This window comes from Triturus cristatus, chromosome 11 (genome assembly GCF_964204655.1).
Source record: "Triturus cristatus chromosome 11, aTriCri1.1, whole genome shotgun sequence".
Classification (NCBI taxonomy): Eukaryota; Metazoa; Chordata; class Amphibia; order Caudata; family Salamandridae; genus Triturus; species Triturus cristatus.
The window spans coordinates 1000667955-1000689077 of NC_140594.1; the positions used below are offsets into that span (position 1 = coordinate 1000667955).

General features: G+C 47.6%; 1 protein-coding gene across 2 annotated transcripts in view; it reads left to right on the forward strand.

Moving 5' to 3' along the window:
- LRRC31 (leucine rich repeat containing 31) overlaps positions 1-20633 on the forward strand; it is a 100447-nt gene extending 79814 nt beyond the window's left edge. For both annotated transcript variants that reach the window (XM_085635141.1, XM_085635142.1), the window contains 4 exons: positions 51-218; positions 1405-1572; positions 13889-14056; positions 20229-20633. In XM_085635141.1, the coding sequence (XP_085491267.1) occupies positions 51-218; positions 1405-1572; positions 13889-14056; positions 20229-20545 (821 nt within the window). In that variant the 3' untranslated portion in view covers positions 20546-20633. The remainder of the gene's footprint in view (positions 1-50; positions 219-1404; positions 1573-13888; positions 14057-20228) is intronic.
- Positions 20634-21123: the final 490 nt, after the last annotated feature.

Consider the following 21123-nt stretch of genomic DNA (forward strand, 5'->3'; position numbering starts at 1 on the left):
TGTGAGAATGTTTGAGTTAAATGTGTCACCAGCGAGCCTTGTTATTTTAGGTGCGGCTTTCAAGAACTTGACCGAGCTGAGAAAACTGGATCTTTCTTCTAATAAGGCAATTGGAGGAGGGTTTCAGAATTCTTCTGCTGAGCTGAGCACACTCAAACAACTCCAGGTTCTGGACATACACAAGTGCAGCCTCACAGAAGATGACATGGCGGCGCTCAGTAAGTAGTTTTCGTTATGTGAAGTTATAAAACCACAGCACATAGGTTTATGCCTAGACGTTGATATTTTGTAACATTTATATATCTTTTTATTTTTCCTTTAGAACCATTTTACAACATGTCGTAATTGGTGTGTGTAGTGATCACTCCAAGCTGGTTGAGAGTATTTATTGAAGATCAATAGTACAGCAGTTATACAGCCCCACCAGGAGCAGCCAGCATGGTGCTCAGCCCTTCTCCAACTGTGGTTTCCAGAGACCAACATGTGGTTTCCAGAGACCAACATTCTATATTACATCATTCTTACAGTGTTCCACTGGTGGAGCAATGGATGACATAAACTACAATATAGCTAGGATATAACAGTGTGCTTAACACCATGGCAGTGATAAAGACAGGGCTTTTGCACCTGTTTTCATAAATATAGATATGTGTATAGTTATCCATTTGCACACTTTATACACTTCTAGCTTTAGTTAAATTACACATTCATATATGATACAGTCACTTTAATTCTCTTAAAATAAATGAATAATACGTTAGGAAATTGATGAATAATTTATTTTCCCCACACATGCTTCCGTTTTTCAGTATGTCTTGCAAATCCAATGCAGATCAGTAAACTTTACTGCGCCATCTGAATTACTTGTGCCTGCTTCATCTTGTGTAAATTGGGTGTGTGATAAAATTGTATATACATGTCTGAAGCTTTATGTATAGCCTAAAAGTTATTCCAGTGTTGGGTGTTTGCATTGCAAGCACTGCTTAATTTGTACATAAATGTAAGTGCCAGGGTCATGGTATTTCCAGGTCACTTCACACTGTTGGGATATGGCTTGCCACTGCAGGTTTAATTTTTTCTAAAGTATATTTAACATGTTTTCTAATTTACAAGCTCTGCTCAAAAACAGACAGCGCCACCACGTGGTTGACTGTCATAAATAATGCTGGTGTTTAGAAATAAGTGCCCGTGACAAGCACTGGCAAACACCGGCACAAATGAAGCATTGATTGCACATGTATACACACACACGCACATGCTACATGCACACGCACGCCTGCCCATACACTCCCATGCTTGCTCTCTCCTGCAACAAAAATGTTTTGCTTCTGTATCTCACAATAGAGGTTGCGCATTAGACAGTTTGTCTTCAGTGACGTATAATAACGCGATTCGTCCTTTCAGCCCAGGTGGTGCCCCTGCTGTCAAGCCTTGAAGTCCTGAACATTTCATCCAATAGGAAGATCGGAGGCTGCTCACTTAACCTGTTCAGCAGGCTCCGGTTCTTACCGAAATTAAAATCTGTGTGCGTCAGCCACTGCGCTTTGACTGAAGAATCCTTTGCAGCACTGGGTATGATTTTGAAAAAAATATGCTTGTGCATGTAGTGGTTGAAGAACGAAATTGGGTGGAGTAAATGTACCCTCTCAAACAGTGCTTACTTTGTAAAATAATGAGTGCCGGGGCCCAAAGCTCTGCTCAGAAGCCCACAGCCGATGATATTAAGGACCTTATTTATGAAAACGGTCGCATCACTGCGTGAAAACACCGATGCAACAGTTTTCACTGCCTCCTTCTTGCGACATAATGGATGCATCATATTTACTGAATGACGCATCATGTTGTAAGGAATGACAGATACATCAGTATGACTGACGTATCTGTCAGCGCAAAACTGACGCATTGCTGGAGTTGTGTCGCAAGTATGATGCAACTCCAGCAATGCATGGGGGAGGGCTATGATTATAGCACTGCATCAGTCTTATGCCTGGCGTGAGGCAGGCGTAAGATATTGACGCAGTGGCGTCCTAGAAGTTGCGCACTGATATCTCATATATTTCACTGCGCCACTTCTACGAGGCTTTCTTGCGTCGGAAAACACCCACACTGCATACATTATACCTGACGCCGGTATAATGTGGCGCAGGGGTTTACAAAGTGACGCATCTGCTTAGATGATGGTGAAAAAGTGACACAGGGGCTCATAAATAATCCCCTAAATGTCAGCGTGCCGAATCCCAAGGCTGCCTAGTTCTGACTCCTCCTCAGGCCAGAAACTCTCTGCCCTTTATCTCGCTCTTGCAGCTTCCTGCTTCCTCTCTTCATGATGGTTTTGCCCTCTTTTTCTTCTTCCCCGTTTGCGTGTTTTTTCCTGCCTTGTTCGCAGTAAATGTCTGTTGAGGAAAAATAAGTGTTGGTGTCCCCACCGGCTCCAATTAAGCACCGCCCTTAAGGCATACTATTTGTATAATGTGTTTAATGGACATGGAGTATAATTGAATTTCTATTATCAGAGTGTAAAGTCAAATGTAATGTAGTGTCCCCTCCAGGTGGGCTTAGCACTGGCAGTGGAGCTAAAAGCAACCCTTATTGTCTATCACATACAATAAATCTAATGAAGTCCTGATGGCGCAGTCAAGGCACAGTGACCTGTTTCTGTGTTACATGCAGTGCAGACCAGGCTGAAGTGAATGCAGGTCAGATACGATTTTAAATGTCATCACTGACGTCATTGATGATGTCATTTGAGATATCATGGATGTTACATGCGAAGGCATGAGCACTGCTTGGCGAGGTCGTGACTTGGATGACCAAGTTTATCGAAAACAGGCAGTTGCAGGTGATATGTTTTGCTAAAGGCTGTGAGAAACAGACATTTGAAGTGATTCAGCCTAATGCAGTACATGTCTTAGACCCCACAGAGTGCAGGAAAGGGCAGGTAAGACAACAAGAGAATGTGAATAGAGCCAGGTCAGGGTGCATGTAGGAGAGAAGCACTTAGCATCTGATGGACTACTCACCTCACACATGTAATATCTGTACAGAGATATGGCCAGAGCACCATCAGATGCTCAAGGTCTCCGAGGCAGGGTTGTGGATCACTGTAGGAGTACTTAAGCCCTCAAACGAGTCCAGTTGTCCTAGAGCCCCTGCCTCAGGATTAGAGTACATTTGGGGCCATATTATCAAGAACGGGCTATAACATTATCGCCGCTTTAACGGCAGGAAACTGCCGCTAAAGCGGTGTTGGAAACCGGGCAACCGGGTTAGCAGTCACCAGGTTCCCAGCACAGTGGTAGCTTGGCTCGAGCGGTTGGGGTTCAGGCACCGTGTTAAGCGTACGTCACACCCACACAATAACCATGCGTTCATCCGTTCCAAAAACGACACTACACCGTAAAAATAATGCAAGTCAAGTTGAAAATATATATGTCTTTATCTTATTTTCTCTTAGTTGCAGGATTCATTACATAAATACAAGACAATAAGATTTTCCTTTAAAAGGGCAGGTCAAATAAATAATACCACAGTGGGGTTTCAATAAATAGGATCAGGTCATAAATAAGCAAGGAATAAATAGGGGTGCAATAAATACAAATGGCTAATAAATACTGTCAGACAATAAATACAATGCAGGAATAAATACAGTCAGACAATAAATACAGTCAATAAATAAAGCACCTTCAATAACTTAAATAACACAATTAATGACAATTACAGTTCACATCACTTTCCTGAGGTAGTTTGGTTTTACTATGCCCAAGTACAGCTTGTGGTCATTTGGATGACATGGGGGGGTGTCCCACCTAGATTGGTCAAGGCTGGGCCTGAACTGAGGTAGATTAAGGGTAACCTAAGGATCTGGCTCTCCTAAAATACACAACCCCTCACAGAGGTCACTGCACCAGTCTCAGTTCACCCCTGGCACTCCCAGGCTGGTTCTAACACCCCTCTAGCCCCTAGAATGGTCTTTTAGGGCTCCACAGGGCCTCAGATGCCCTTTCTACCACTTACTGCCCTTTTCACGATGATCGGCTCCGCTCGGCGCCGGGTCGACGTCGTGAGGCGGCTCCGGCTCGATGTCGCTGGGCGGCTCCGGTTCGGTGTCGCTGGGCGGCTTCGGATCGGTGTCGCTGGCGGTTCCGGATCGATGTCGCTGGGCAGCCTCGGCTCGGTGTCGCTGGGCGGCTTCGGCTCGATGTCGCCTTCCGGCGTCGCAGGGTCACGGTCTCCCCGCTTCCGGGTGTCTCCGGAGTGCGACCTCCACTCCCGACCTCCGGCGCGCTTCACCTCAGATTCCGGCGTCTCCGGAGTGCGATCTCCACTCCCGACCTCCGGCGCGCTTCACCTCGATCTCCGGCGACTCCGGAGTGCGATCTCCACTCCCGACCTCCGGCGCGCTTAGCCTCGACCTCAGGTGACTCCTTACTCGACCTCCGGTGCCTCTCCACGACCTCCGTCGGCGCCCTCTCTCGACCTCTGACGGCTCCGGGTACGACGTCTGCTTTCTGTCAGCGCCGCTTCTCCACCTCAGGCCTCAGGTCTCCAGGCTTCTCGACGTCAGGACTCCAGGAGGACACCGCTAAACAGGTCAGGAGCTTGCTGGTCTTCTTCTTTAAGGCCTCTTCACAATATTTAGGTCCTTAAGATGGTTTTTCTGGTCTTGGTCCCACACAGGGCTCTAGGCTGGGCTTGGTCAGTAGGGACTAGCATCAAGGGTGGGTTTCTGGACCCCACTCCAAGCACTGGTTTCCACCCCTGCTGCCTTACTCCGACCTCCTTCTGAACTGCTCCTCTCTCCTCTCTAGTCAGATGCCAACTGCCACTCTGAGATGGCCTCCCAACATTCTAAACTGCCTCTCCCTCTGTCACAAGGTTCTAGAATGTTGCAGAAGGTTCCAGAAATCTCCAGTGGGTTCTGATGATGTCACAGGTGACAATGGGTGGCCACCATTTTGTGTCTCAGGCCCTCAGACAGAAGTTCCAGGGGTAGGGAAAATGGCTCCCTGACCCTGCATCAACACTAAAAAGTCTGGTGGTTCCCAAAAAGGAAACATTCTAACAGGGTTTGAGGCAAAAGTGGGACAAAATAAATAATGATGAGGAGGGACCACCCAAAGGGCTGACATGTCTAACACGCGTCCCCCCCAGCTGAAAGTGGGGAGAGCTACCCAACCCCTTGGGAGTTCTCATCACTAAGGCGGAAATACCTTGAGAGACCGTCTGCATTGGCGTGGTCCACTCCAGGCCGATGTTCCACCTGAAAGTCCATTCCCTGTAGGGAGATAGACCACCTTAGCAACTTGGGATTCTCCCCCTTCATCTGCATCAGCCAACGAAGGGGTCTGTGGTCGGTCTGAACTAGGAAGTGCGAGCCAAACAGGTATGGCCGCAACTTCTTCAGAGCCCATACCACTGCAAAGGCTTCACGCTCTATTGCACTCCACTTCTGTTCCCTGGGAAGTAGTCTCCGGGATAGGAAGACCACGGGTTTATCCAGACCCTCTTCATTGAGTTGCGATAACACTGCCCCAATGCCATGTTCCGATGCATCCGTCTGGACAATGAACTCCTTGGAAAAATCTGGGGCCCTTAAGACCGGGGCCTCGCACATGGCTTGCTTCAGTTTCACAAAGGCCTGCTGGCAAGCCTCCGTCCAGACTACCCGTCGAGGTTGTTTCTTGGACGTAAGCTCCGTGAGGGGGGCCACAATGGTCCCATACCCCTTCACGAAGCGGCGGTAATATCCGGTGAGGCCCAGAAAAGCTCGGACCTCAGTCTGAGTCTTGGGGGGTTCCCAGGCCATGATAGCCTCGATTTTCGCCTGGAGGGGCTGCACCGCTCCCCTACCCACCAAGTGTCCAAGGTACACTACCGACCCCTGCCCGATCTGGCATTTACTGGCCTTGATCGTTAACCCAGCTTGCTTCAGGGCCCGGAGAACAGTTTGCAGGTGACGCAAGTGATCCTCCCAGCTGTTGCTGAAGACGGCAATGTCATCCAGATAAGCAGCAGAGAAACTCTCCATTCCGGCGAGGATCTGGTTCACCAGACGCTGAAACGTGGCAGGGGCGTTCTTGAGCCCAAAGGGCATCACGCAGAACTGGTAGTGGCCCTTGGCCGTGGAGAAGGCTGACCTTTCCTTAGCTCCATCAGTCAGAGAGATCTGCCAGTACCCGGATGTAAGGTCAAAGGTACTCAAATATTGGGCAGCTCCCAGCCGGTCAATCAGTTCATCCGCCCTCGGGATCGGATGAGCATCAGTCTTGGTTACTGAATTCAGTCCCCGGTAGTCCACACAGAACCTCAGTTCCGGTTGGGCACCCGATGGTACAGCTTTTGGTACTAATACCACCGGACTGGACCAGGGGCTGCTAGAAGGTTCAATTACTCCTAGCTCCAGCATCTTAGTGACTTCACTGTGAATGCTGGCCTTCACCTTGTCTGTCATCCGGTAGATCTTTGACTTCACAGGTGGGCTGTCTCCTGTGTCCACGTCATGGACGCACAGGTGAGTCCTACCCGGAACAAGGGAGAACAACGAAGAGTACTGCCCCAGGACCTGGCGGCAGTCCTCCTGCTGTTCAGGAGTTAGGGACGGGGAGAGAATCACTCCCTCCACCAACCCATCCTCCTCTTGAGACGCAAATAAGTCGGGGAGAGGCTCGCTTTCCACGTCCTCTGCTCCGTCAGTCACCATTAACAATAGGACTTCGGGCCTCTCATGGTGGGGTTTGAGGCGGTTGGCATGCAGCACCCGTAGGGGCTGACGAGGGGTCTTCAGATCCACCAAGTAGGTAGCCTTACCCTTCTTCTCCAACACCTCAAAGGGTCCTGACCAGCGATCCTGGAGGGCGCTAAGCTCTCCTGGTTCGATCACCCACACCTTCTGGCCAGGCTCCAACTCCACCGGGTGAGCATTGTGGTCATACCACGCCTTCATCACTGCTTGGCTGGCTTCCAAGTTGTCAGAAGCTTGCTTCCACAACTTAGCCATTTGGCTCCGGAAGGCCAGCATGTAGCTCACCACGTCCTGGGGAAGCTTCCTGGGAGTTCTTTCCCATCCGTCTCTCACCAGGCTGAGAGGTCCACGCACAGGGTGCCCATACAAAAGCTCGAAGGGGCTGAAGCCCACTCCCTTCTGTGGCACTTCCCTGTAGGAAAACAATAGACAGGGTAGGAGAACGTCCCATTTCCTCCGCAGGCTTTCAGGCAGACTTCTGATCATGCCTTTCAAGGTCTTATTGAACCTCTCCACCAGACCATTGGTCTGGGGGTGGTAAGGAGTGGTGAACCGGTAGGTCACTCCACACTCCTTCCACATCGCCCGCATGTATGCTGACATGAAGTTGGCCCCCCTGTCGGACACAACTTCCTTGGGAAAACCCACTCGGGTAAAGATTCCCATCAGGGCCCTAGCCACAACAGGTGCAGTAATGGTCCTCAGAGGTATGGCCTCTGGGTACCGCGTGGCATGATCCACCAGAACCAGGATAAACCTGTGACCAGCTGTAGTAGGCGGATCTAACGGACCCACAATGTCGATGCCCACCCTTTCAAAGGGGGTGCTAATGACAGGAAGTGGTTCCAGGGGAGCTTTCAGCTTCACCCCTGTTTTCCCACTGGCTTGACAAGACACGCACGTCCGGCAGTAGGTGTCGGACGACACTTTCATTTGAGGCCAATAAAAGTGTGGGACAAGACGGGCAAAGGTCTTGTCTTGCCCCAGGTGTCCTGCCAAGGGGATTTCATGAGCCAATTCCAGAAGGAAGGCTCGGTAACGTTGGGGGACAACCAAGGCCCGTGACGATCCGTGCATGGGTGCCTTGGGTTCACTGTAGAGGAGGCCATCCTCCCAGTAAATGTGGTAGTTCCCCTCAACGTTACCTGCTGCCTGGGCTTCGGCCTGTCGCCTCAGTCCCTCAAGGGTAGGACACTCCTTCTGGCCCTTGCAGAATTCCTCCCTGGTCGGCCCTCCCTCCACGTGCCACTCAGCCGGGATGGGTAGGTTCTCCAGTTTGGTAACATCCCCCTCCGCGGACTCCTGGTCCACCACCTCCGGTGGCCTATCCGTCACACGGGGCGCAGATGCTGAGGCAGGCTCCTCCTGTCCTCGGTTCTTCCCTTGATTGGCAGCCGGCGGTGCCTTTGTTCCAGGCTCCCGCCTAAACGAACTCCCCCTCCGGGTAGTTGCAGACCTTGTGCTGACACAGGCCCAGTCAGGTGTACCCAGCATCTCAGCATGAGTCCGGTATTCCACCTCCTTCCAAGCATTATGCTCCATGTCATTCCCCAGCAGACAATCGACTGGCACGGCAGGGCTTACGGCAACTCGAAGTGACCCTGCAACCCCTTCCCATTCAAATGGAACCTCGGCCACCGGATAGTGGCCCATTCTGCCGTCAGCCATCGCGGCAGGGTGGAGTGCATTGGGAATCACCTGCTCTGGAGACACCAGTTGGCTACGTACCATAGTCATACTGGCTCCTGTGTCTCTCAGAGCCTCCCCTCTTTGGCCATTGATGGTGACCCACTGCCCATACTTTGTGGTATTTGCGGGCACCTGGATCTTAGGAACCATCTCCCGTTCTCCCAGGGACACTAAAGTGACACCCGCCCACTCCCTTCCCTTACCTAGGGGCATCTCCTCCCCGAGCACTACACTAGCTACTCCGGGGGTCTTTCCTCCGATGGGAGGGGGTGGTCTTTTCGGGCACTTCACATCTCCCTTATAGTGTCCGACACCACCGCACTCGTAGCAATGGACAACCCTTGGCTGCTGACTCTGGCCAGGATTAGGGTTTCTGGGTGGGTTAGCCCTAGGGGTGAATCCTGTTCCCTTCCCTTGGGAACTATTTTGGGGGCCTTTAGAGAACTCCGTTTTCTTTTCCCCTCCCTCCTTCTTCTGGGAGGCGCCCTGTCCGGTCCTTTGAGAGTCCCCTCCAGTCCCCCTTGTGGACACTCGGGTACTAGCCCAAATGTCCGCCTCCTCAGCAAGCTTCCGGGGATTGGTCAGCTTGCTATCCACCAGGTGTTGACGCAGTTCAGGGAAACATTTTTCGAGCAGGTGTTCCTTCAACATCAAATCAAACAACCCCTCGTAGTCCCTCACCTCACTGCCCTGTATCCAACCCTCTAATGCCTTCTTTGCATAGTCCAGGAAATCCACCCAATTCTGTGTGCCCAGTTTGTGGCTACCCCGGAACTTCTGTCTATACTTCTCGGGTGTTAGTCCAAACTTCCTCACGAGCGCCACTTTCATGGTGGGGTAGTGGGTCTGCTCATCCTGCTCCAGGGCTGGAGGCATGTATTTGTACAATCCCCCTCCCCAATACTTCTCTGGAACCCCATGGACTCTTAATGAGATCTCATAGGCCGCTAGCCACTTGGCGATATCATCACCCGCACTATAACTAGCTACTATGTCTTTTGGCAAATAGGGTTTGGATTCCCTGGTGATTCCTCTTTCTTCGCTGCCACCACTAGGAACAGGGTGTGCCCCGACCCGTAGGATCTGGAGATCTATCTCCCTGAGCATCAACTCGTGAGCCATCCTCCGTTCCTCTTTTTCTTTCTCCAGCTTCGCCAAATCCCATGTGAGCTGTCTTTTCTCCCTCCGGTCAATGAATTCTGCTTCTAATAAGCCGTTGCTAGAGACACTGCTGCCCTTCCTTGAAAGTGTTCTGGGCCCCACTACAAGGTCCCCCACCTCAGGTTGGTACAAACCAGCCCCCTCGCTGTCAGCCTCTCCATCCCTGTCCTCCTTCTCAACCTTACTTTCTCGTCTTGCCTCCCACCAAGCCCTTAAGCTGGTCTGGAGCTCACCCTTCTTTGCACCCTGGGGACAAAACACCCCCTCTCTCTGACAAAACTCCCTGAGTTGGGCCACAGTGTAAGTTTCCACATCCTCCAACACAAACTCCATTTTGCCCACTCAGGATAGAAGACAGTTGCTTACAGAAGCTATGCAGGGGGGTACCTTTTGTAATACCTCCTCCCACCACCAGAAGTAAATTTGGAAAAAACAAAACTCAAAATTAGGAAGTCCGCTTGGAGAAAACTCCCGGTGTAGGCCTATGGACTACCCACAGTTATTGTCGAGTGGACGCAAGCACAGCTCAATCCCACCGCTGAACACCAATTTTATGTTGGAAACCGGGCAACCGGGTTAGGAGTCACCAGGTTCCCAGCACAGTGGTAGCTTGGCTCGAGCGGTTGGGGTTCAGGCACCGTGTTAAGCGTACGTCACACCCACACAATAACCATGCGTTCATCCGTTCCAAAAACGACACTACACCGTAAAAATAATGCAAGTCAAGTTGAAAATATATATGTCTTTATCTTATTTTCTCTTAGTTGCAGGATTCATTACATAAATACAAGACAATAAGATTTTCCTTTAAAAGGGCAGGTCAAATAAATAATACCACAGTGGGGTTTCAATAAATATGATCAGGTCATAAATAAGCAAGGAATAAATAGGGGTGCAATAAATACAAATGGCTAATAAATACTGTCAGACAATAAATACAATGCAGGAATAAATACAGTCAGACAATAAATATAGTCAATAAATAAAGCACCTTCAATAACTTAAATAACACAATTAATGACAATTACAGTTCACATCACTTTCCTGAGGTAGTTGGGTTTTACTATGCCCAAGTACAGCTTGTGGTCATTTGGATGACATGGGGGGGTGTCCCACCTAGATTGGTCAAGGCTGGGCCTGAACTGAGGTAGATTAAGGGTAACCTAAGGATCTGGCTCTCCTAAAATACACAACCCCTCACAGAGGTCACTGCACCAGTCTCAGTTCACCCCTGGCACTCCCAGGCTGGTTCTAACACCCCTCTAGCCCCTAGAATGGTCTTTTAGGGCTCCACAGGGCCTCAGATGCCCTTTCTACCACTTACTGCCCTTTTCACGATGATCGGCTCCGCTCGGCGCCGGGTCGACGTCGTGAGGCGGCTCCGGCTCGATGTCGCTGGGCGGCTCCGGTTCGGTGTCGCTGGGCGGCTTCGGATCGGTGTCGCTGGCGGTTCCGGATCGATGTCGCTGGGCGGCCTCGGCTCGGTGTCGCTGGGCGGCTTCGGCTCGATGTCGCCTTCCGGCATCGCAGGGTCACGGTCTCCCCGCTTCCGGGTGTCTCCGGAGTGCGACCTCCACTCCCGACCTCCGGCGCGCTTCACCTCAGATTCCGGCGTCTCCGGAGTGCGATCTCCACTCCCGACCTCCGGCGCGCTTCACCTCGATCTCCGGCGACTCCGGAGTGCGATCTCCACTCCCGACCTCCGGCGCGCTTAGCCTCGACCTCAGGTGACTCCTTACTCGACCTCCGGTGCCTCTCCACGACCTCCGTCGGCGCCCTCTCTCGACCTCTGACGGCTCCGGGTACGACGTCTGCTTTCTGTCAGCGCCGCTTCTCCACCTCAGGCCTCAGGTCTCCAGGCTTCTCGACGTCAGGACTCCAGGAGGACACCGCTAAACAGGTCAGGAGCTTGCTGGTCTTCTTCTTTAAGGCCTCTTCACAATATTTAGGTCCTTAAGATGGTTTTTCTGGTCTTGGTCCCACACAGGGCTCTAGGCTGGGCTTGGTCAGTAGGGACTAGCATCAAGGGTGGGTTTCTGGACCCCACTCCAAGCACTGGTTTCCACCCCTGCTGCCTTACTCCGACCTCCTTCTGAACTGCTCCTCTCTCCTCTCTAGTCAGATGCCAACTGCCACTCTGAGATGGCCTCCCAACATTCTAAACTGCCTCTCCCTCTGTCACAAGGTTCTAGAATGTTGCAGAAGGTTCCAGAAATCTCCAGTGGGTTCTGATGATGTCACAGGTGACAATGGGTGGCCACCATTTTGTGTCTCAGGCCCTCAGACAGAAGTTCCAGGGGTAGGGAAAATGGCTCCCTGACCCTGCATCAACACTAAAAAGTCTGGTGGTTCCCAAAAAGGAAAAATTCTAACAGGGTTTGAGGCAAAAGTGGGACAAAATAAATAATGATGAGGAGGGACCACCCAAAGGGCTGACAGGTCTAACAAGCGGTGATAAGGGGCTTGATAATATGCCCTAGAGAATTCCAATAGAAGCCCAGGTTCTGGTGTGAAGGACATCAAACCTGGGCTTCTATGGGAATTCTCTAGGGAATATTATCAAGCCCCTTATCACCGCTTTAGCGGCAGTTTCCTGCCGCTAAAGCGACGATAATGTTACACCCGTTCTTGATAATATGGTCCTTGTTGTCCTTCACCTTTAGTCAGAATCTGCAATCTCCATGCCCTGCATGTCTGACTGCCCAGTCAGAGACAGTGCCTACCAGAAGTGACACCACTACACTTGGCAGCAGCAAAGTAGAAGCTTAAGTATTTTCTCCTTGAGATGTCTTGGTATAGCTCTTCACAGATGGATGTCCACCCTCTGTCTGCTGGCTTCCTCTGTGAAGATTTGTGGTGTGTATCCAGTTTCTTATGCTCAACAGTCCAATGCTGAAATGCTTATGCCCTTCTACTACCATTAGCTACAGGTGTTTAGACAGTCCTAAGTATGGTCAAAGGTGTGCATAGTGTAAAAGGAAGTGACTGGAAGTGGGCATAGAATGGCTGATGATGATACTGCAGATGCGTACAGGACACGTGCACGGATGTGGACAGTGTGGCTGCGGATATGCAAAATGTAAACCACCAAAACTCGGGGAGTACAGATAGTGGAAGCGGCTGTTGGCAGTGTAAATTAATATTTCCAATGGTGTACAGAGGGTTGCCATGAGAGTGCAGAGTGTGGACACAGGCGTACAGAGCGAGCCCAAGGGAGAGAAGTCTGGAAATGAGCATGACCGAGAGAATGTGCAGTATGCCTGAGGGTGTCACATGGCTGAAGGTGTGGCGAGTGTGGCTGCAGTTCTGCAGGCTATAAATGAGCATGGCCGAAGGTGTACAGAGTGTTGCCTTGAGATACAGTGTGGCCAAGGATTTGGTGGGTGTAAATGGGCATGACTGATGGTGTCCACTGAATGGCTGAGTGCGATGGAGAGTGTGCAGTGTGGCTGAGGGCATGCAGTGTGGCTGAGGGCATGCAGTGTGAGCCAATACATTCAAAATTACTGTGGTTTAATGTGTAATTGTTTAATACCAAAGTATTGTGGTCTGCTTGATGTTGATGCTGGCAAATTAAGCAAAAGTGCAAAGAAGCACCCCCAAGATCCTATGGTTTGATTAATAATTTGACGGTCTGTCGTACTTTGACAGAGCAACAGAGTAAATTACACCGTCACCCTGGCGGAGGTCCTGACAACCAAATTTTGAAATATCGGTCAGGCCGGCAAACATTTCACACATTGAAAGGAACTGTTCTCAAAGGAAGTCCTGCCAATGTACTGTAACTTTGCCGTACGGCTCTGTCAAACATGATGGAGCCGTACTGCGAAGTAAATTATTTTTTCTTATTTTTTTTTTTAAAGCCTGAAGCAGGATTTTCTTTTTGAAAAAATAAAGAACAGTGTCCGCCCTCACCATCAGAGGTTTCTCCCATGGCGGGGGGGTATTGAGCACTTTTTAGTGGCCCTTTCCACCAGGTTTTTCCAGGTGGTGACAGGCACTAAAAATGGCTATATTTCGCCTGTCTAAATTCGATCGGCGGACAAATAGCCAATTACCCGACGAGCCTTGCTCCGGCGGGCCGTTGGGGTGTGTATAGGTGGTGGACACGGAGTAGTCTCCACCTGATTCTAAACGAGGCAGGCGGACCTTCAGGTTGGGAAAAGAGTACTCCATTGTTGTTGTGACGGAGTACCCTTTTGGGAAACAAATAAATCAGGCCCTTAGTCTCTAACATTGAGCAGCTGAATCATTTTAATGAAAAATGTGTTTTTTTACAATAATCTCTCTTTACAGCTGAAGCTCTGTTCCATCTCACAGAGCTTGAACAGTTAGATCTCTCTTGGAATAAATGTGTTGGTGGATGCCTAACACAACTTTTGGACACATTGAAGCAAGCAACCACACTGCGAGTGTTAAAGTTAAGCAGCTGCAACCTGGTGGATAAAGATGTGGCTGTTCTAGGTTTGTATGTTTATTTTTTCTAATGTTTAGTTTACTTCTAAAGAGCACAATCGCCACAGCATGTAGGCGCTCTGTCATTTCAGCCGTGGAGGACTGAGTCAAGTGTAAGTTAGTGGCCATAGTGCATGAGCACACACTTTCTTTTGAGCTTGATCGACTTAATACTGGTATGAAACCAAAACATTGAGTTGTGATCCTAAACATATATATTGACCACACTCTATCAACTTATAGTATATCATGAGGGCAAGTAGCTATGAAGTTAGAATAGTAATTTTACACTTCCCTGGATGCTCTTACCTTGATAATACAGTGGTAGCCAATATTCAGGAGTTGATATTTGTAGAAGTCAATATGCCTGTCCTCCATAATTTGGTACACAACTGTATTACTGCTCTGGAGCATTGTGTCAATTATGTCTAATGTTTGTGCAAAGGCAACAACCATCCAACAGTTGCACCATATAAAACGCTAGATGGAAGTACCATTTGAGAGGAAAATGGCTGACTTGTTTGATGCTGATGTACTGATAACATTCCAAATTTATTTCTACATTTAAGGGGAGTGCATTGATGGGTCTGTGGGAGGAGGGCCTCCAGTCACTTTGCAGCTGCTATGTCTGTTCTTTCCATGTTTACAGAAGCATTCATAGTATTTATCTACAATTAATTGGGATCACAATAGGGGTGGGCGGAATTTGCATAGTCGCGCTACGCAAAGCTCAGCGAAACGGTAAAAAATGCAGAAATTCCGGGAACACGCGGAATTGCTTGTTCGCGATGCTTTTTTCCTGTTCGCGAACGCTGTCTGCATGCTGGAGGAGAAATATCTTGCGAACACGCATTTTGAGAACACGAACAAGCAAAAAATTCCGCGAAGCCGCGGATTGCAGAATTTTGGGCAATTCCGCGTTCTCCGCGGAACGCGAAATTACCCAAATTTCACGAGCGGAACGGAATTTACCACCCAGGCCTAGATTACAAGCCCCTTTATTAAAAACACAAGATAAGGCATTGGCCATTACTTAAGTAGTTGAGTGTATTTTAGTTATGGTGGTGGATTAGGTATGTTGGTTCGGTATGTTAGGTTAGTTATGGCTTGCAAGGTAGGTTAGGGAAAGTAGATTAATTAAGATGAGTATGGGAGGTAGGAATGGTAGGTTATGTATGGTAGATAGACAGGTAGGTAGTTTATGGTAGTTAATGTATTGTAGGTATGGTTGGTTAAGTATGGTAGATAGGTATGATAACCATGAGAGGTTAAGAATGTTTGGTTTGCTCGATGTTTTAATTATGGTAGGTGGGTTAGGTAGGTAGGTCGTTGTGGCTTGCAAGGTAGCTTAGGGAAAGTAGATTAACATGGGTATGGGAGGCAGGTTGTTATTTAAGTATTGTAGGTTTGGTAGACAGCTATCGTAGGAAGGTAAAGTATAGTAGGTTAGGTATGGGGGTAGGGGGGGTAGGCTGGGTAAGTACGGTGTAACATTGGCAGCTGTCTTTAGTTTTATGATTGCCAGTAACTTTGTAAAGAAATCAGCTTCCCATGAAACACCCAGACAAGTCACGTGAATAGTCCGAAGAACAAGTCCTGACCACTGGCAGGGAACACGAAATGTTAAAATATCATACATTTAAACAGCATCTCCACTGTGAGCGTGCTGTTTGTGAAAATTCACCAATAGAGGTACATTCTTCAGTTCAGAGTTTTAAAAGTTTAGACAGTCTGTTCTTCAGTGTTTGTCACAAGTCAGAGTAAACATGGAAAACAAATCCAATGATGACAGCAATGCCCTGTAAACAAAATGCATTACCGGAGCATGAGCTGAGAGGAAACATTTAAATGTTACTTTATTCTTGTGAAGACTGAAGGTTCTCCTATCAGCTCCCAATCTTGGGTTGTCCAATTTTATTTAGTATTTCAGGCACTGCCTTGTGATATTCCTGCAGTATTTACAACATGAACTATTTTTATACAGGAGACCTACACCGTTGATGGGGAGACAGCATTTACAATGCAGTCATGACATTGCAGTTCCTTTACAACGCGGTCGTTACAAGAACCGCGTTGTTAGAACGCAATACCTTTATAACACAAGTCATTAGATCAACTTGCTGTGGGGGTCGCTCTAACATAAGGAATAGTATAATTTACTATTCCAACACCTTCCCTACTGTTGCGCAGGCTGGAGTTGGAATAGTAAATTACACTATTCCTAAATCCAGTGCACACCCTACAGCAAGTCGATCTAATGACCTGCCTTGTAAAGGTATCACGTTCTAACAACGTAGTCGTTGTAACAACCGTGTTGTAAAGGAACGCGATATGATAGCATGCGTAGAAACATGCTATATTCCCGTTGATGTCTTCAAGACTGACGGTGTCTCTTTATATTCCCTGGGTGCCCTTGTTGCAATTAAACTGTACAAGCACACAAAGGAGGTGGGAGATAATACAAAGCAAGTCACCCTGGCTGTGAGACATTCAGAAAAGAAAGATAGAAGGGAAAGCAAAGCAACTGGGAATCCGTGGGTGCTCTTGGTGAGCTCCCCGTCCATGAGGCACAACATATTATTGCTCCTTTGTGTCCCACATGCCTCGTTTTCTGTTTATGTTCAGCTTGGTTTCTCTTTTGATCAATTCTTCATGCTTGGGTCAAATGTCTTGTTTTAGGGCGGTCGTCCATCCATCAGGTAGGCTGACCACAATCCGTCTGTCACTTTGAAGGACTACCACCCGTCATATTTAGAGGTCCCTACCGGCTCAGCAGCGACATCTGTGCCTCTGGAGGAACTGCGGCCATGGCGGGTCCTCTGAAGGCACTGCCACGTTTCCTCTGAGGCGTCTGTATTTTCAGAGGGCAGCACACCGAACGTTTTTGTTTTAGAAAAACAATGCCAAAGTTGCAATCTGTTTTTGAAATAACAAAAAAGTTCCCCGGCTGCGGGGGATTTGGATTTTTTTTCTGTCTGGTACCAACATGTTTCTCCAAGTGGTGACAGACAGAAAAAAGACAAGGTCCTCTCTAAATAGAGCGCCCGGTCTAATGTCCTTATTCTGAAGGGCCCCACTCCGTCAAAGTCAGCTTTCCAACGACAGAGCCAGAGGGGCCACAGCTGTCGGAAAGATGACGGTCTGACAGACTCTAAATAGAGCTGGTGGACTGATGGTTTGGAGGACAGGGTGGTTTGTTACGTGTGTGAGGACCCCGTCGCCAAAATCTAAATCAGACCCTTAGGGGCATATTATCAAGAAACGGCGTTAAAATTATCGTGAGAATTCCCATAGAAGCCCATGTTCTGGTGTCAACATGGGCTTCTATTGGAATTCTCTGCGGCATATTATCAAGCCCATTATCGCCGCTTTAGCGGCAGTTTTCTGCCGCTAAAGCGGCGATAATTGTAACGCCGTGCTTGATAATATGCCCCTTAGGGACATCTAACCTGAGCTTCAATTGGAATTCCATAGAGCATATTATCAAGCCCATTATCGCCGTTTTAGCGGCAGTTTTCTGCCGCTAAAGCGGCGATAATTTTATTGCCTGTCTTGATAATATGCCCCTTGCTTCTGTAAAAGGACTGCTTCAAAACATGACTCCTGCTAAACAAATCAAAAGCACACCCAGCCGCGGCCCGTGCAGGTAAAAGCTATGGATGGGGGGTGGGGGATTTCAATGGACAATGACGATGGAACATTTTCCCTCGTCATAGTCTGTCGAAGCCCCCTGCCTCACCGCTGTTACCTGCACGGGCCGCGGCTGAGCACCCCATAGTGAAAGAAACAGCCAAGGTGTCCTTTTCCCTTCTTATCTTTCTAAGCAGGCAAACAATAAAAAGATCCTGGGGTAGCCCAACTGAACGGCCACTAAATAAATAATGCAGGGCAGGTGCCTCGCTTTGTTTGAGCGTGCAGATTCACACCTTCCTGCTTCTCATTAAACATACATTATTTTATACAAGCCCTCAACCAGCAGTGTCAGAAAAGAAGAGGAAGGAACTGGACATATACTCCCAGCCAGTGAAAAAAGTCAAATGCTATATAAACAGGAAATACATACATTCCTGTGGAGTGATGAATACAGAATAAAAAAGATTCCACTCAACTCTGGATTAGAAGGATAGAACTCATCCAATCAGAACGCTGAGAGACAGAAATGCGCCTGGGGGGGACAAACACAATAATAGGGATGAAAGCTATTGAATCAAGAGCAGACGATTGATATAGATAATAGAGCTATCCAGCCATGAACGAGGGGCTGACCCAAAGCCCATTATATATTATGCACTGGAAACAGTAGCCCATGGCAACGGATAGCTAGTTGTCTTTAGCAGAGACCTAAAAGTTAGCTGAAATTAATTTTTTTGTCAAACAATGTTAGATCTTACAAAGACAAAATACAGCAGCAGAAAAAAAAACAGATCACATTACCACCACAATAAAACGCCATAAAACAGATATGCACATACCTTCTTATCACACCTTACCATATCCGCATACCTGCTTTCGTAATACACAGGAAAGAGGTGTTTGCAGTCTTTAACTTAGCTTGAAGGACATGAAATAGCAGCAGTCCAAAATGTTTTGTGATCTGGCTCATGATCTCTGCCACAATTTTGGGCTGACTGGTGTTTTAAATAGTGGTAGGGCTGTAGCAGCATATGGTAGCACCTTAGAAAGTGGTAAATAGTTGTAATAGTCAAAGGAATATGATGCTTTTGCTGGAAAAGCAGCAGTATTTGTTGCCATCTCCAAAGTAATTAAAGCACACAGTACTACACAATATAATAGCATAATGCAAAGTAAAATGACACACAACAAAAACGTAACAAGGCACAACACAACTAAACAGTTGAAACAGAATGTAATACAACAGCCATTGTATAACACTATAATAACACAACAAAAACACAACCACACAAAACACACAGTGTATCACACCACAAATAAAAGAAGATGAGCAAATATGCACAGATGCTCAGCCATTGTAAATTACAGGAAAGGAAGACTCGCTCTGCATGTTACTGCATATTCTCAGTGATAGCCTTTTTTAATGTAACTCCCAAAAAACTGCTTCTGATATGTTTTTGCCACAAATCACTAACTTCATTTTGTTGTGTTACATTTGACAGTACAGATTCTACTCCTGATGGACGGGTTACTACGTCACAACAGTGACAGAGACAGATATCCCGGCTGCCAAAAAATAAATCTCATACAATATAATGGGATTTATATTTTGGCGGATGGAATATCCGTTACCGTTGCGACGGAGTAACCCGTCCACCAATATCTAAATTAGGCCCTAACAGCCTCATGCATCAACAAAGACTTTTGCGATTCCTTAATAGCGATTTTTAAGGAATCGCAATTAAGGAATTGCAAAACGCTATGCATGTAGGAATCGCTATAAAAATAGCGATTCCTTAAAATTCCTTAAATGCTAGTCGCAAATAGCGAGTAGCAATTAAGGAAAGCCGCCCCATTCATTCCTATGGGCCTGCAGGCCCATAGAAATGACTTGGAGATTGCATGAGCAAATTGCGAGTACCAGTAGGTACTCGCAAATTGCTCATGCAATTTCAAGGGTGCAAGGGTGTCCAAATGACACCCTATTGCACCCCTGAAATTGTTCTGTGCACAAATGTTGCACACACACATGCTCTAAGGGCATGTGTGTGCGCGACATGAAACTTTGAAAAATGCACAAAAGTGCATTTTTCAAAGTTATTGCAAATTACCATGAAGTAAAACTTCATGGTAATTTGCTCCCCCTATTAGCGAAATCGCTAATTTTTTTACTTTGATGCATTGCATTTAAGGAATCTCAATTTGGGATTCCTTAAATGCAATCGCAATTTAAGGAATCGCTATTTACTGATTCCTTAAATTCCGATTTTTGCATTTGGTTGATGCATTGGGATTTAAGTGTTTACGTGGTTTGTGGGATGGTTGATGGTGTGACCATGTATTATAACAAAACAATTATGTTCTATAATATGTTAAAAGGATATCACAAGTTACCTTCCATGATCTTGTTCCTCTGTAAGATCATGGAACTCCTAATTGGCTGCAATATCCTTAATAACTTTAACAGGGGGTACTTTATCCCATATATTATGCCACACTATGTTTTTTGAGAAACATGTACTGATGTAAGTAATTATACTTTTTGCAGCATCTCTTGCACAGACTGGCCATTTGGTGAAACTGCAGAAGTTGGATCTTAGTTACAACAACACAATATCTGATGAAGGGTGGAGCAGCTTTTTCCAATGTTTAAACGTGCTGACAGATCTTGTCGAATTAGATTTTAGTCTCCAACCCTCAGCTTCTCAGGAGTGTGGAATGTGGATCAGCAGCTTATTGGAAAACGTGAAAAAAATGCCTAAATTGACGGAGCTGGGCATGCAGAGGTGGGCCTTCACAGCAGCACAACTGGGTCAAATAGAATCTTTTAAAAAGGACAACAAAAGAAATATTGAAATTGACTAAGATCCTGCACTGGTTTCAGTGCAAGATACATTAATAGATGTTACATATTGTGAATTAAATATGAAATAAAGGTTGTAATTCTATTAAAGTTGGCATATTTCCTCAGTTATTGAATATTTCAGTTGGTGAAATACAGAGGGCCGGATTTAGATGTCGGGCAGAGAGCCTATGACCAGTGATCGGAGGCTCTCCGCCCGACATCCTGAGGTTTCCCTCTGACCGCCGTATTTTGATGACGGCAGTCGGAGGGAAACCCACGGGGAGATTCCGCACCTAGAGCCCGAACAGGAACGGAATAGTAATCCCTTCAATGACGGCAGAGCCAGGCTCGGCTTCGCCGTCAGGATCACGATTTCAGTTTCTGACAGCGAATCCATGTCGGCCTTTCTGACATGGATTAGCTGTCGGAAACTGACTTTGGGGGCCCTTAGCAGGGCCCCCTTCCTCTGCAATGGGTACTGGGGGGGCACATCCCTGCACCATGTGCAAGGCACCGCAAACCTCCATTTCTCAATGGAAGCTTGTGCTGCGGGCCTTTTACGCCCGCCGCACAAGCTTCAATTGGGAAATGGAGGTAT